This window comes from Mastacembelus armatus, chromosome 20, assembly GCF_900324485.2.
Source record: "Mastacembelus armatus chromosome 20, fMasArm1.2, whole genome shotgun sequence".
Taxonomy (NCBI): Eukaryota; Metazoa; Chordata; class Actinopteri; order Synbranchiformes; family Mastacembelidae; genus Mastacembelus; species Mastacembelus armatus.
In genome coordinates this window covers 4,931,403-4,947,963 of record NC_046652.1, presented here as the reverse complement: position 1 = coordinate 4,947,963, position 16,561 = coordinate 4,931,403, and the positions used below count along the sequence as shown (strand labels likewise).

Sequence of the window (16,561 nt, the reverse complement as noted above, 5' to 3'; positions counted from 1 at the left end):
CACCACTGTGCCACCAGCTTCATTTACTTTGTTCATTTTAATTATCAATTCCAGTTTTAAAATTATGCTTAATCAGTGATGACGCTGATTTTATTTTTATTAGACTGATCTGCACATATCTCAATGAAAACTATGTTGTATTGGTCACCAATGTCTTATAGAGAGTTATAGTATAAACAGTGCCCTCCACAATTATTGGCACCCCTGATTAAGACTGGATTTTAAGCTTCTAATAAATTCATTTTCTTTTTAAAAATAGAACCAAAATTCAGAAAAAAAGAGAAAAATCCAACCTTTAATTGAAGTACAATTATTCAGCAAAAAACAAAGATAACATTAAAAAATAACTGACTTTATATGAAATCATGTGTGGCAACAATTATTGGCACCTTTGATCTTAATACTTCGTACAACTCCCTTTTGCCAACAAGACAGCACTTAATCTCCTCTAACATCTCACAAGGTTGGAGAATACAGAGAGAGGGATCTTTAACCATTCCTCTTTGCACAATCTTTCCAGATCATCCAAGGTCCGGGGTCCTCTCTTACGCACTCTCCTTTTCGGTTCACCCAAATAGGTTTTCAATCGGGTTGAGGTCTGGGGACTGAGATGGCCATTTGAGGAGCTTGATTTTATGTCTGCTGAACCATTTTTTAGTAGATTTTGCCACATGTTTTGGGCCATTATTGAAAGACCCAATAACGACCAATTTTACCACATCTTAATCAGGGGTGCCAATAATTGTGGAGGGCACTGTATAGTTACTCCAATAGTATTAATAGTCTAATAAAATAGTACTTGTGTTTAAAGGTTCAATCTTGACATAATCAGAGTTTTGTAATTTTAATTTTGCACACATAATTATAGTTATGGAAGAGTCTCTTTTTTTATATACACTGCTGCCAACTACCTCTCTTTGTGTAAAACCTACAATCATAATACAGTTCTTCATGGTCAAAGCCATCCCGTTTCTCTTAAAAGTCTTAAAAGCTTTGTATTAGTCTAAAAAAATTAGAAATCCATTATCCCTGATAAGATCTCTATGTTCCATAATTTCAATTATAAAACATTGTGAGTTACTCATCTTTTTACAAAACTGGGTTGTTGTATGCTTTAAAGGCTTCATTAGTTTTTTCATTCTGTTAGTACCAGACATTCAGAGATTCTATTATCAATTATCTAGTTTGTATTATCTTCCTATAAGATGACTGTTGACACAAAAATATTCATATGGTAAACTCCATATGGGTCATCTCCCTGATGATGATGGTAGTAATCTGATATTGAAAAACAGACCATAGTATTGGGGGTTTGGAAAGGATCAGTTTACAAAACCTACAACCCCAAATCAGAAAAAGACACAAAAAACCAAAATCAAAAAGGAGAAACAATGAGCTAAGGACTGTTAGTTTGCCAACATATGTGGGAGAAGCATTCAAATGTTTAAAAACATTTCTAGGAATAAAGATAGGAAGGGATTTGGATATGTCAATCAATGATGCATAAGATAATTAATTAATTGATATAAGGAATCTGGAGTGACTTCAGTACAGCACTGCAGCAAGAATGATCATACTTTGATAAATGACAACATGGGCACAGGATTACTTTAGCACACCTGTGTCAAGCACTACAATATCGAGTTACAGCCAGAAATGCAGCTTAAAACTGCACTGTGCCAATTTCGACTGCTCTAGGCTTGGACCATTGCACAGTGGAAATGTGTATTTCCTTCTTCCAATCCAATCAAATCATGAATCCAGATACTTCAGATACCTTCTCCTGATTTGGGTTGGTTCAAAAAGAATGGTAATCCCAGATAGTACTGTAACCATAACAGCTGCATAGTGCTCCAAAGGTATTAAAAAATATGTTCATGTTATTTTTGATCATCTACTGAAAATTCCAGGTGAAACAGATATGGCCATGGGCTTAAAAACAACCTTCATCTCACTCTATTTCCATTATCTCCATTTAAACCCATCCAGTCCATTTATCTCCATTGTCATTGGCCTCTCAAGCTAAAACGATTATAAGAAGATGATAATAATTGAGTTAGTTATTACATGAAAATGAAATATAGTAAAAAGCTGAGAAATCAGCGATAAGTATTTCCAAGGAAACCATATGTACTGCATGTGAGAGGAACACATAAATGCTTGTGAAAGGCTCAGAATGAATCACGGTCTACAAGGCCCCTCACAAACACACACAAACTTACTCTCTCATACACATAAGCCACATTCTCACAGTTTTGCAAAGAGAGTGAAAAAAACACAGCCATTGTCTGTCTCATTGGAGACATGCTGGTTGTGACACTGTGGGATTTGCCACCTAAACAAACCAACATTTTACAGACAAAACAAATTGGATGTGGATCATTTGGCAATGGACTGTGTCAAGTCAATCAAGCACATTGTAGGTGGATAACTGTATGTATGTAGCAGCAAGCAATGAGGCGGGAAGAAAACATGGTAAGACAACATCAATAAAGAGAGATAAATGAGTATGCAGTGGTGGAAAGTTACTACGCACATTTATTCTGCTATACTTAAGTACAGTACTTTTACTTGTGTTATTCTGTGCATATTTTGATGTCAATACTGTGTTTTATTTAAGTAAACTTGTGAATGCTGGACTGTGGTACTTCTGCTTCTACTTAAGTAAGGGAATTGAGTACTCCTAAGTGAGACAGCTGATGAACAGATGTGTCTAATCCTCAGAGACTTTGTTACCAATCAGGCAAAGGGTTAAACTATAGATTAATGACAAGCAAAAAGCAATAGTTAAATCTTGCACTGACATCCAACTAAACAAACTCTTTAAGTTCAAAATAATTGAAAAGTTCCTTTATAAAAGTGTACGTCAATCACCAGTAGGACAGAGGTGGTGAAACAAGCAGCTTGGACGTGAAACAAATGCAATTCAAGTCCACACACGACAAACTGCTGAATTCCCGGTTACAAGAAGTAGAAATATAGAATGTGCTGTGCTACAGTATAAAACAGGTGAGAGGTATATGCTTTAATATTCACTAGCAATAAGCAATAAGGTGTCTCCTATAAGGAAAGCATGCTACAAATTTTCAATAAATATAACAATTTTTACCACTAAAAATGCAAACAGTAATTTGTTAGTATATTCTGTTAACCAGTTACATTGACAGTGATTTCACAGACATTTGGTAGAAAGTTTGAGTCATTATGAAAGGATTTAATTCCTGGTTACAGCTTGTGTGGGTGGGATGCCAGTGAGGGATTTGATTTACACCAAAATCAGTTGGAAAACTTTTTTTAAAATTTTACTTCTTACTGAATACCACTGTGACTTACTTTTTATCTTTTTGTCATTCTGTAGGTTTTATGTTGTACAGTTTAAATGGTGATGACAATGAAGGTGATGTTATACAATGTTTAAGACAATATTCGCACCAACTAAAAATGAAATACAGCATGTAAAAAAAAAAAAAATCCAGATACCATCAAAAGTGAGTGCAGTTTTTACTGCATAACCTGTGTCCCACTTCAGGGTCCGCATCTTTCGAAGAACGTGGTCTACAAAGGTGTGGCCATTGTAGCTGTTGTAGACTGCGAAGTCGAAACTATGGGCTGAACCAAAATGAGACAGCCTAGTCTACAGAGGATTTTCTAGTTGCATCACCAGCTGTTACCGGTCACTCCTGTCGCCTAGCAAGCTTCACAGTTGTAGTTGGACCACAGTTCGACAAACAGTATATTCGCTCGTCGTCACTGGTCACCGCGCAAAGAATAATGTGATATATTGGGCAATAAATGATAGAACAGATGAAGCCTTCATTTCTTGGAAAAAGAAGGTTGTATTTTTCATCCACATTGAAGGAGCCTTTGAAATGGAACAGCCTCATGGTGCCGATGGCCTTTAAATGCATCCTTCAAATGATATAACCCCCGAATTTGGTCACAGCTAAATTGTCTGCTTTAATTTTATGTATATCAAAACTGAATGGGAGTTTAAAAAAAAAAAAAAAAAAAAAAAAATCTTCAAATATTTTGAAGAGGCAAATAAGTTGCTGTGTTCATAGAAGAAAACTGCAACAAAACACAGGGAAAACTGACTTAGCAAATTAATCATGACGTACCTGACGCGTACCTGACCTTTTCATTGAAGAGAGAAAAAAATCAAAAATGTCTTATTTCTGTCATGTTTTCTATTTTTTATACCATTTAAGGTATAAATTGTAGTATTTTAACCTTCCTCCTGTGTTAACTTTCTGTTACCACCTTTTATGTTAACGGGTCGGTCTTGACAGTCAGCTGCAAAATACACTAAAAATGATCTATCATCCGATTTGTTTTTCATCTCCTGGTTACCTTGTTAAGCTTCCTTATCCATGAAAAAATGGTTTTAAGATTTTTGGTGTTGGCCTCTGGGCCTTTTTTTTTGTCAGTATACCCCTCAATTTAAATAATTAAAAAAAAGTAAAATAAACCTCAAGGTAATCATATAAATAAATAAAAGGTTGTTGTGTTACCTGACTATTACTGAGGAGTATTAGAACACATATCTTAAATAAATTAATTTAATTTATTTTTTCATTTTAATATTATTAAAATGCCGGGATGCTGCTCGCAGCTTTGCCTGTGTAAATCTGTAGATTCCAGGCATAGCTAGTTTTTGCATCACAGGCTTCTCAGATTTTTATGCCGTACTTCCCTGGCTTACTGGGCATGTATTGCCGGAAGGGGCATTTTCCTCGGAAAGGGACAAGACACCTCTGGCCCTGGGTTGAACATCAGTGGAAGGAGCTGCACCCATTTCCCCCAGACATCCCTGATGTGGGCAAGCTTGTCAGATCTTGATCTGGCATCTCTGTTGTCAAATCTGAGGACTCTTGATATCATTTGAAAAGTGTGAAGTGACATTGTTGCCTGGAAAATATTTCTGCCTGTTAAAGCGTCCCAGAGACCATCAGTCGCTTCATTGCAGGATCCGTACACTCCAGCAAGAAGAAGAAGACCAATATAAACATCCAGGTATTCCTCATCAATGCCTTTCCACATGTCGCCATGGGCATTTTTTCCTTCAGTTTGTCATAGCAATGATGATTCTTTTTAGTGACAATGGCATAAATAGCTCAAAACATGTTTTGAGGTCACTGACTCTCGTTACAGCAAACCTTGTGATTCCAGGGGTCATTTTGATGACATTTGCAGCAGCTGCCCTGCCATGAACATCATGAGGTACTGAGCTCCAACAGATCTTCCCATTTTTGGACTTTAATCTGGCAGTGGGAGCAGCTTCTCCACCGGTGAACTCCTCATCAGACTCAGATGTGTCTGTGTCTTCTGGATGATACTCCACATTGTCTTCCTCCTCAGAAACCAGCTCATCTGTATCGCTATGCCGCTCTGTGTTCTCTTCCTCATTTTCACCAAAAATATGATCAAGAACTTGGCTCACTGTAAATCTTCTTCTCATTTTGGATGCTGCAAATAGGAGATGTGCACTCTGCAAGTCACCACCTCTATACTGACATGCCCATCTTTGTTTATTTTGTTTTTTTGCAGGTATACTTGGAAAACAAGGCAAAATGAGAATCCCCTAAAGCTCACATGATTGGGAAGGTTGCTGGCTCTCAGTGTGTTGGCTGATAGTACACTTATGATTTCAGTTTTGGCTCTAATTATTGCTTAATAATCTTATTTTTATAACTGGGTCGGAAATGACCCTAACAACACAAATGTCATTATTTCAACCAGAGCACCTTATGATTTAGCGAAATCTTTTTTTTTTTTAATTTTGTTGAAAGAGGGGTTCCTGACAAAGTCAAAACCCTTGATGCAATAAACAAATGTATGTTTCTTTTATGCATTTAAAACCTAAAACGGGTTGGTGCCGACCCTAACACAAGAGGAAGGTTAATTATGTCATCTTGATATACCAGCATCCCCTGCAGTAGGTTAATGCCAACCACCTAGACGATTAGCACAATCAGCTGTTTATCTAAATGAAGACCTACTATTGAAATAATTATATTGAATAAAAAAGTGCATTACTTCACTTTTTCTTTTGTTAATTTTGTCATAATTCCATACTTTTGCACAAATTTGGATAGAAACCAAGTTAAAATTTTGTCTATTCACTGACTAATGCAATGGCTGTTCCCTTATGGAGCGATAGATTATAAAAACAATGTTAATATGGAACAAAAGAGGTGTCAGAGAAAATCCAAACCCCTGACCATCCACCCTCAAGCTCTGTCCTTGTCCTCTTATCCTTTTGATATATGCCATCTCTTCTACTGTCTCTCTTCCTTCCTCTATCCTGCCAGCCCACTCAGTCTAACAAGGTGGACAGATTCTGATGGGCTCTAAGAACACAATCCACTAGAATAATTGAGATCCTGCGCATTTGTACATGCACATACACACCTATACACTTACCAGCTTCTTTTAAACTAAAGCATGCATGCGCACATTTGTACCTACAGATGCAGATTTATACAATTAGGTACCTGTACCATAGTGGCCCCATCATGCTTAGGTTCAATTTTCAATTAACTCACGTGAAATCGGTAACATTCAGCGACCTGGGTATGTCTCAGTGCATGTGTGTGTATGTGTGTGCATTTGAGGAGAGCAGAGGAGAACACAGAAAAAGAGAGGCTGTCTGTGTGAACTGCACGGTGTGGGCTTCTGTGTATGTGAGAGTGTGTGTGCATATTACGTTACTGACATTGTTAAGGGAGTTATGCTGCATGACTTGTCAGTGTAGATTTGTATCACTGTGGCCTTACTCCCATGATGAAACATAGATAGCCTTGCAGTAGCATTCACCTCCAAAAATTGAATTCTTCAAGGAGACCAATACAGCAATCTAAGTACAAAGCTGATAAAGAACAGGAGAAAAGAGAAATGTCCTGGTGTGGTGTTTTGGCTCTGACAATACATTTGTAATTATTATGATTGCTATGTTTTGAATATATAACGTTAATAAGAAATTCAGCAAAAAGCCTCTAGGCACTGTAAATGTGTGAATGTTTTAGAAATCTTGTGATCTGTTCAGGTTTTAATATGTATTATGTTAATAAGTGTGAATGATTTTTATTTATCTTGTATGTCAAGGAATGTCAAGATATTCTTGTCAAATCAGCATCTTGTCCAGTTCTTTTTGGACTCTGATGTTTGTGCTCTGGAAAGTCCTTTCTGGAAAGTTTATAGGTCAAGTATCTTTGTCTGAAAAGCACTGTCATGAATTCATGTTTAAGTGGGGTGAAATATTCATACGCTGATGGGGCAAGAGAAATTTATGAGCTGTATAAGACTGAAATAGGAGAATGCAGTGTGGTGTGTCTGTTTGGCTGTCATTCATATCAGTCTGGTTGTTGCACACACACACACACACACACACACAGGGTAGGTGCTGCTTTGAGAGTTTGCCTGAGCATGCAGAAGCAGATGCATTATGTTACTACCCTGAAAAGTGGTTAGTGGGGATTTGTTTATCAAGCATATTTGTAATCAGTGGGGGAGAGAGAAGGAGACAGATTGTGAGGAGAGAGGCTGGGTGGATGAGAAAAAAAAAAAGAAGGGAGGAAAGTGATTATGGCCAGATGATAAAACCACTGAAGGGAGCCAAGAAGGTCCAGAAAGAATTAGAGATACTTATGAAGGCTAGAGGTAGAAAATTATTGAAATGATGAAAGAAATACTTGAGAATCAGTTGACTAAGAAGGAAGGAGTAGAAGGGATTGAGAGGGGAATCAACAGGGGAAGTCAGGAATGAGACTGTGGATGTAAAGCAAGAAGGCTGTAAGGTTTTTTTTAATTGGATTTTTTATTAAAGAGGCAAAATGACAGGTGGGAAGAGCCAGGAAAAGCTAGAAGGAGAATGAAAAAATAGGCTGAAGGAGGTTATTTGAAATATTGAGGGAATTGCAAAGAAACGATAAATGCAGTAGAAAAAGAGCAATTTAGACAGAGGAGGGCAGGGCGAAGGAGAGAAGTGGCAGTGCAATTAACACCTAGACCTTGTTTCCTAGGTATGACTCACTTGTCTTGATGCATGATGAATCCACCAATGTCGACAGATACCACTTGCCCAAAACACAGGCAGTTGCACTGAGTGGCCAAACATAGCTAAACACCAAATAGTGAGCTGATTTAATCTGAGCCAGACTGCTCTGCTTCTTCCAGCTTTAATCCTATTACATATTACCACCTCCTAATGGGTGCCATCACAGACACACATACCGCCCAAAAAAAGACACAATACTGGCAATAAATGTACCTGTGTTTGCTAATGTGTTTTTTAAATTATACTAAATGTCACTGACCTTTTTCCAACAGTGACTGATAAGATAACATTAATCAATGTGACTGTTTTATTGGCAGTAGAAATTAGAAATACTATCTTAACCATAATAAAGAACTGCATCAGACTGAGGGCATACCAGATTTTTGCTGCAGATCAGTTTTACAAGAGTTTTTTTTTTTAAATTAGCCATTTTGAAGCAGACCCCACAGTGAACTGGAACTGCTATCGTGAATCACATTTAAAGTAACTACTGATGCTACAAACATTTGTGATGGCAAAAACATGCAACTACATATCTTTATTTTGGTTCACATTGTATAAAAATGACTATACTGAAGAACAGGAAACCCAAACTTGTCTTGTGTTGCCCTGGAGCTGCAGCCAGACTGATGTCTATGCCAAATGGCCTGGCATTCTTAATGAGATGAGAAAAGGCTAATCTAATTCTATATCAGACAGGCTCTAGGGGCATCCAATTTAGCCAAACGAGTGTCACTAACACACTGATTTAAAAGCACACCCTTTACTTTTCATATACTGGTTCTGTGAATGCCACAAATTTAAACCTTGTCCTTTACACACTGAGCAACAAATAGCATTAATGCAAAGCAGAGCTGAAGAGCTCACGTCTGGGATTTGCTGTTTCAAGCGATAATTCTGTGGTTAACTATCATTATTAAATAATACTGTAGCAGATATCCGTTCATACAACATAATCATCAGGTACTATATGTTATACAGTAACACAATATGTTAATTGAGCAAATATTGCTGAGAAAATGTATTTGAAGATGCAACCAAACAAATGTGTTAATTGGAATTGCAAATGGAAAAACTGAATGTCCTGAAGATTATCAGACACCATATTTGGTGGTGTGAGACCTTGCATCAGACATTCCACTAACAATAAATTTACATACAGAGACAACTCATTAGAGCATACCACTGAAATACAACAAGGGCAAATGCAATACTCTCTTTAGCATATGTGGTTATGTATGCACCTTTGTGATGATGTAAGTTTGCATTTCTCACATATGCTCTATAGAACCATTTTCACTGTGCATGTGGTAGACGCCACGCAGTCGCTGTGTCAACCATCACCATTGACTTTTAGTGTGAGTGTTTTCACCGCCAGGATGGAAAAGTTAATCTTTTTAGCCCATGCCTCAGACCACAATGACATTATCTCTTCCCCAGTGTTTCACATGCATGTTTGTCTCTGCTCATTTTTCACACCTGTTGTACCATTGTACTATTATTCTGTAATACAGCCTGTATTGCTATGATAAAAACAGTGTGATTGAGTTTACTAAGCTTACATTTTCTTCCATATTTCTGCCTTTTGCACTGTGGCCTTACAAACTAATGAGGCTTGTAAGTTTGAAAAAAAAAAAAAAACTTAGCACAGCTTATATGTGTGTAAGAACATTTATATGATAGATGTTTAATTAAATTAAACTCACTTTCTAGTTTGAAAGATTTAACAGCTCTATAGTTCTACATTTTAAATGCCGTTCATTACAAGCCTTTAAATCAGTCTTGTTCAAGCCCCCAGCTGAAGTGTCCTTTAACAAGACACTGGGTGTCTCCTTGTTCCCGCGACACTGACCTGACTCAGTCAGACCTGTCCTTCTTTAAAGGGATCAATAAAGTTTGATAAATAAAATGTTGCCACTATGACACCTATTCGCTGTGAGATCGCTCTTATGAGAAACAGCTTTTGGAAAGAAAAACGCACTGCCCATCTCCTCTAACTCTCCCTGTCTTCTGGTCTGTCACACTCACTGGCGCGCACATGCAGACACTACTTCACGTGCACACGCACGCACAAACGGCTCGCGGTAGTGTGTCTCCGTGTTGTCTGATGGGATGATTAATGAGGCGCGTCTCCGGACACATTCATCCGGGACCAGAGAAGCCCTGGCGATCACCGGGGAATCAGTCACACTAAATCCTTAGAGTACCAGCTCACTCACCGTCGACAAGGTTGGAATGACACCGAACCAAATGTGGATGATTCAAGTGAAAGATGGGGAGAACCAGTGACAGCACATAAAAGCTAAGAAATGCCAGGAAGCTGGTAGGTTTCAAATATATGCCAAGAGAGAGGAATAACTACGATTCAGCCTGTACTAGGACAGAAACTCTGGATAACCGGGAATAAGTAAGTGGGAACATGTCAGTGAGAATAGTACAAACTTATGCAATGCCAGACAACCCAGAGGCAAACATACTACAGCTACTTGGAGTTATTACCATGAAAAACAACCAGCATCAGACACTCCAAGAATTAAACTGTACGTGTGGGGAGAAATTACTTTGACCGTTCGCTAGAAAACAAAGTTATGTAAAATAAAAAAATAAGGTAACAGAGGAAAGATTCATAAAAAAAAACATATTACATCGAGACGTGAACAACCTAAATCAGACTAAGTAAAAATAAAATAATAGAGTTGGAGATTTTTCATGTGCCTGTGTGCCAGTGAGCATTCAGCTCCCATAAAGTTCATTAAAGACCATAACTCTCCGGAAATTTGGAGATTCAGCAGTTTATTTTGCCCACACGACCTGAAATAAATATACTGGCATCGTTTCAAAATGTTGATTTCTCATATGCACGCCGGGTCAGAATTAAGACGCACAAACAGAGCAAACCACAAGTGACACTTCAGTGTAATTCAGTAAGCAGGCTGTTTCTGGAGGCGATCTGAAGCACTAACATCAATGGCCAGAGATCATGAAGCGTTAACACGTGAAGGTGACACGTGAAAGTGAACTCAGAAGGTAACCCCGCTGCCTCTCACTACCCCCTTTATCTGGTGCAGCCCGTCTCAAGCTCCCGAGAGCTCCAGCTGCCACCACTGTGGGGACACCTGCAGCCCCGCCGGTAAACGCGCTGTGTCTGCCTCTATTCTGCACTTCTCCAGAGACAGGCTCGCTGTGTTTCCACCCATATCCACTACTACCCGACCAGCGCTTGGCGACAGATTCAAAATGTTAATGTGAAATGTCAACTTACGGGTTGTTGGCAAAGCTCCGCTCACAGCGTTGACATAGCTGAAAATCCACAAAGCAACTGGCAAAAACAACGTCAATCCCAGGGCAGGACGGTGCCGGTGCATCTTCACGGCCTGTGAGGACACAACAGTACGGGAGAGAGAATGGAAACAGTCAGAAAAAAAACAGCGGGGTGGTGGTAACGCCAGTCGGTCCGTCAGACTCGCTTCTCAGTTGAGGACTGGCAGAGGGGAGCGTGGATGCACTGTCTCTCCTCTCTCTGCCCCCCCGCCCCCCCCCCCCTCTCTCTCTCTCTCTCTCTCTCTGTGTATATTTGTCTGTCTCTCACTTCCTCTCTCTCCAATACAGAGATGATGTAAGGATCACGCTGACAAACACGCTGGCCTGTACTTATATCTCGCCTGCCTGTGTAGCAGTTCCAGTCTAAAACAAAACAACTGCCGTGCTGCACAGGACAGGTACGATTGGCTGCGGACTGTAAGGTTCCAGTAGTTCAAGGAGTCATTACTGTGCGCAGGTCAGAGCCACTGAACTGATTTCTCCTCTCCAGCGCTCCGGTGCACTGTCCATGGTGCTGAACTTATCTCAGTCTTTCTGTCTCTCTTCCTTTCCTAACATCTCTCCGTTTCATGTAGCCAGACAGTGCCACCCTCCTTCTCTGGGTGGTGGTGTCCTTGCATTAGTGCATTCTTCTCTTTTTGTCACACCAAAAGCTTAACTAAATTTGCACATGGTCCACAGCCCTCCTCTGTCTGAATGTCTTTTCTTATCCTTTGTATTTGCTGGCTTGCAATGCAAAACTTCATTTTGGGTAATTTTAGTATTGATGATTCACTGACATTCAGTCCTAAGCGTTTTGATATGCAGCTGCAATTCCCAACTTAGTTTTGTTAGAAAATATATTTGTCAGAGATAAGCTATAGGTACATAGAGTACACTTCTGTGCACTGGAGTAATACTTGCACACTTTCGATGAATTACTCATGTTGGGTTACTAATTCAACAAGTCTCTGTGTGGAGTTTCCATATTCTCCTTGTGCAGGTTTTGCCTGGGTACTCTGACTCCCTCCCACAGTACAAGTACATGCATGTTAGGTTAATTGGCGACTCTAAATTGCCTGTGGATATGTGAGTGTGAGTGTTTGTCTGTCTCTATATGTTGACCCTGTTACAGACTGGTGATCTGTCCAGAGTGTACCCCACGTCTCATCGCATGTCAGCAAATGGATGGAGGATTTTTGTCCTGTACAATTATCTTGTTAGTCAAATTATATTTGAATTTTTAAATGAGTCTGAAAGACTGGCTCATTACCAAAAATGAAATGATGGTGATCATTGGCTCAGTAAAGCAAAGTAGGGATACAAGCTAGTCACCTTAAAGGTGAAGGATGGGATATTTCTTTTTGTATGTTAATGTGTAAATGCTTGGCAGTTATGAAAGGGTCCAGTGTGGCAACACCAGCTGCTGAAAACAATCCTAGGGGAAATGTTGAATTACATCCTAAGTAAAGACTGCCAGTGATTAGGCACTTAAGTCTTCTTGGATATATCTGTATTAACTTGGCACATTGCAGTTTTATTGCTTCCAGATTTCACAGAGCTTGGATTAGCTGTTTAGGGAGCATATCTAAAGCACAACAGTTATTTTGGCCATATTTTTAAACTAGATGTAACTGACAGATAGCTGAACTACCAAGAACTTAAAGCACTTTTTATATTTCATATACCACCAAAGTGAAGAGACCATTCATTCCACCCTTTTAGTAGTGTGAAAAAATCCCAAGCATTGTGCAGGCCTCTTCAGAACTTTTCACTGTAATGATGTGATTCAATTGGTTTGTGTATTTTCTTTTTTTTTTTTTTAAATACATGAACCAAAATGAATACCTAGAATTATCCTTCAGAAAATATATATTTAAAAAAAACATGTTTTATAATGACAAATTGCTTTCCATATCTTGCTGCCTGCATTTGTCTCTACCATATCTCATTCACTGTCATATGTCAACAACAAAATTTGTGATTATCATTAGGGAGCATCTTTCTCAATTAAGTAAATGTTGAATGAAAATGGAAATTCATAACAGACAGCTCCATTAGTGGTTAATTTATTTCTCCAAATGAGGGATGGACTATGACAGTCAGCATGCTATGATCATGGGAATTGTGTCCTGGGTCAGTTGTTTTTATTGGATTATCAGTCACAATTGTTGAAACAGTATGAGTAACATGTTTTGTCAGTATCCAACACAATTACAAATATGTCATTTTGCTCTAAATATATTATTATTTTGAAATAAAAAGAATTGCTGGCTCATAATGCTGAAATTGACTGAGCATATGTTTTCATATTAGGTGAAATCGTAAATATAATTTAAAAGGACTACAAAGGCTTAATTTATGCTTTTAAGCTTTCATAACCTCTGAAGCTCATGAAAGTAAATACAAGTGTATGATCTCATATTTAGTTATATAACAGAGCAGTTCTCCCCACTGTTGTTCACATCAAAAATAAAGGAATACACATACAGTATATAGTTTAAGAAAGATACTTCCTTACCACTTACAATAATACAAAGCTGAACTATAAACATTGGTAGGTACAGCGGGACTTCTGCCAATTCACCATGCCAAGTAAAAGTTGCAATTAGATGTCAAGAGCCAAACTCTCAGCTTTATGAGTCTGTACTTGCATTCTGCCACAACTGTATTTATAACGATGCACAAAACTAATGCTCATGATCATGATAATCTTTGTCAGGTTTAAGGCTGATGTTCACCATGTTAGATTTGTGTGTTAAAAAAAGTTGAGCTGCATATAGTTTTATACATGTGTGGTTATAAACAAACAAAATATTGAATATATTAAAATTTTGACCTGATGATGATGATAGATTGAAGGCTCATTTCGTCACAATTAATCTTGTGGGCACCACAGATGTCTCAGAAATTTCATAGTAATCCATCTATTAATTGTTGAAATATTTCTATATGACAAATGCCAACCTTATAATTTTGCTACAAGTCATTATGATATGTCTTCTGGGAACAATCGCAACAAATGTTGGTAATCAATTCAATAGTTCTTAAGATTTTTGGAGAAACACCTGACTTTTTAGTTCCTGTCTCCATACATTGTGCTGTGTCTCCTTCTCCCTCCTCTTTGTTGATTACTCCATTCCTTTTCCCTATGCCTTCTGCTGTATGACAGAGCTCTTCCTCCACAAGGACTGCAAATGGGTTTGTCAATATGTCATGCATGGTAATTTACAGCTATCATTCATCTCATAAAAAAAAAAAAAAAAAAAAAAAAAGATGACTGATGGCCCTTAGATTTTGAACAAAAAGTTGTTGACAGCAGTGATGAATCTCTAGAGGAAGGCTGTTTTATTAAATAAAACACTTGTGAGAGAGGAGTGATTTTTACAGACAGCTGCTACCCTGGCTGCATCACTGCTGTTATCTATCCACTGTAAGACAGAGAAAATAAGGCACTGAGGTGATGTCACATACTGTTTGTGGGATCATTACAAAATATGTCAATTTATTAAAAATGATAAAGAAGCTATGCTAAGCTGTTTTCTTAAGCAGAGTCTTTCGTGAGAAACACGAACCAAACTTAAATAAGAATGCCGTCTGTTTTTTGAGAGAAAAGTACTGTCATGATAATTTGTATTATGGTAGCTTCTGACTCAGCACAATAAAATGGACTCAGTAAACTTAAAACACTAGACTTTAATATACACTGGAGAGGAAATGACTGAATAAACAATGCAAGTTAAAGGAAATTTATGGCTGATATACCCACTACATTTGGAGGGTTAGATTATGTTGTGACTAATTTGTTACATCAGAAAGGTCCAGAGTGGTCTATAGAGTGATTCACGGCTGAGGTAAATGTAAAAGAAAGTACTTTCTGTTGCTGATTTATTGTGCAAAGTCAGAAATGTATCAATCTACCAATTTTATTTGGTGAAAATATCCCAGGTCTAAGACAGTAATCAAGAAATCTGAATTGTTTCATTTATACTACTACTTCTCATGCCAATCTAATTGTAACTCATCAATACATCTCACATCCCCCTGGTGTTATGTGTTTTAGACATTGCCAAATTCTTGAGAATAGCAAAGTTTTACATACTATCTTTAATTGTAGTAACTAATAAAACAAATAGTTTAAACTTTTTTTGTTTTCACAGAAAAATAATGTGACATTTTTCACAAAACTATACCACCACATGCAACTTGCTTAAATGTTCCTCCAGCCACAGCATCAGCACATTAAAGGAGTTGACTGTGAAAGTGCTGGAGACCGAAGAAACAATGGAAAAGCCTTAAGACAGAGATTAAAGAAGAGGAACAGGAATGAGACAAGGCAGAGTGGGTGGAGGAGAAAGAGAAAAAAAGAACAAAGAGAAGGAGGAGAATGAGGAGGCAAAACAAGAGGCAAGGAAATATAAGTGCAGAGAACAAAAGAAGAGAAAGGGCAGGAAATGAAAATACAGAAAGGAGATTTCTTAAATTAATGGAAAGAACTACAATTGATCATGGTATCAACTATGGTCTCACTCTTCACTGACAAAGTACCTCCAGATCACAACACTACCTCCCCTAAGTTGGCACTAAGCATGATGGGTGAAGCTTCACAGACTTCTTGACCTCAGATCATTCAAAATTTAGCTCCAACCATATTTCCTTCTTTCGACAGTTCTTAACCAGGCCAATAATTTGAGCCTCCTGAAACACAGCAACATATTTTCCACACTCACAGGATACAACTTCCAACATGGTTGTTTAAGAAATGAGAAACTACTCACTGTATCATTTAGGGTTAAGGGAGCTGTGGCCAGCTGAAACATATTAATCACTTCAGTAATTATACAATCAAAGGCTCTGAAGTACAGTGGCCCTAAGGTGCAAAACACAACATAAAACACAATGACAAGTTAGGGGCAACAGCTCTTGCTTGTGATTGGACAGAACCCAAGTCCATTCAGAGTTAATTAAGATTGGTCAGGATGCAGCACTAGAAGCATGTACTAGCAAAGTTACAGGAGTGCTGTGTCCTGTGCCATTCGTTCATGTATTTGCCTTTATTGAAAATTCTAGCCTTTTACAAAGTGGTTCCTTGATTCGTCTTCTTCAGGGAAATGTGTCTGATTTCCAGTTGAGGTTGTTAGTGTTGTCAATAGGGGAGTGTGGCCTAGTCCTTGGTATCTTTGTGGGACTTGCTGCAGGTCCATT

At 38.2% G+C, this 16,561-nt stretch overlaps 1 protein-coding gene across 1 annotated transcript in view; it reads right to left on the bottom strand.

Annotated features, from left to right (window-relative positions):
* The window catches only part of cntnap2a (contactin associated protein 2a), a 333,364-nt gene extending 321,943 nt beyond the window's left edge, over nt 1-11,421 (bottom strand). The window contains exon 1 of the mRNA XM_026292263.2: nt 11,319-11,421. Coding sequence (XP_026148048.1) covers nt 11,319-11,421 — 103 coding nt within the window. The remainder of the gene's footprint in view (nt 1-11,318) is intronic.
* Nucleotides 11,422-16,561: the final 5,140 nt, after the last annotated feature.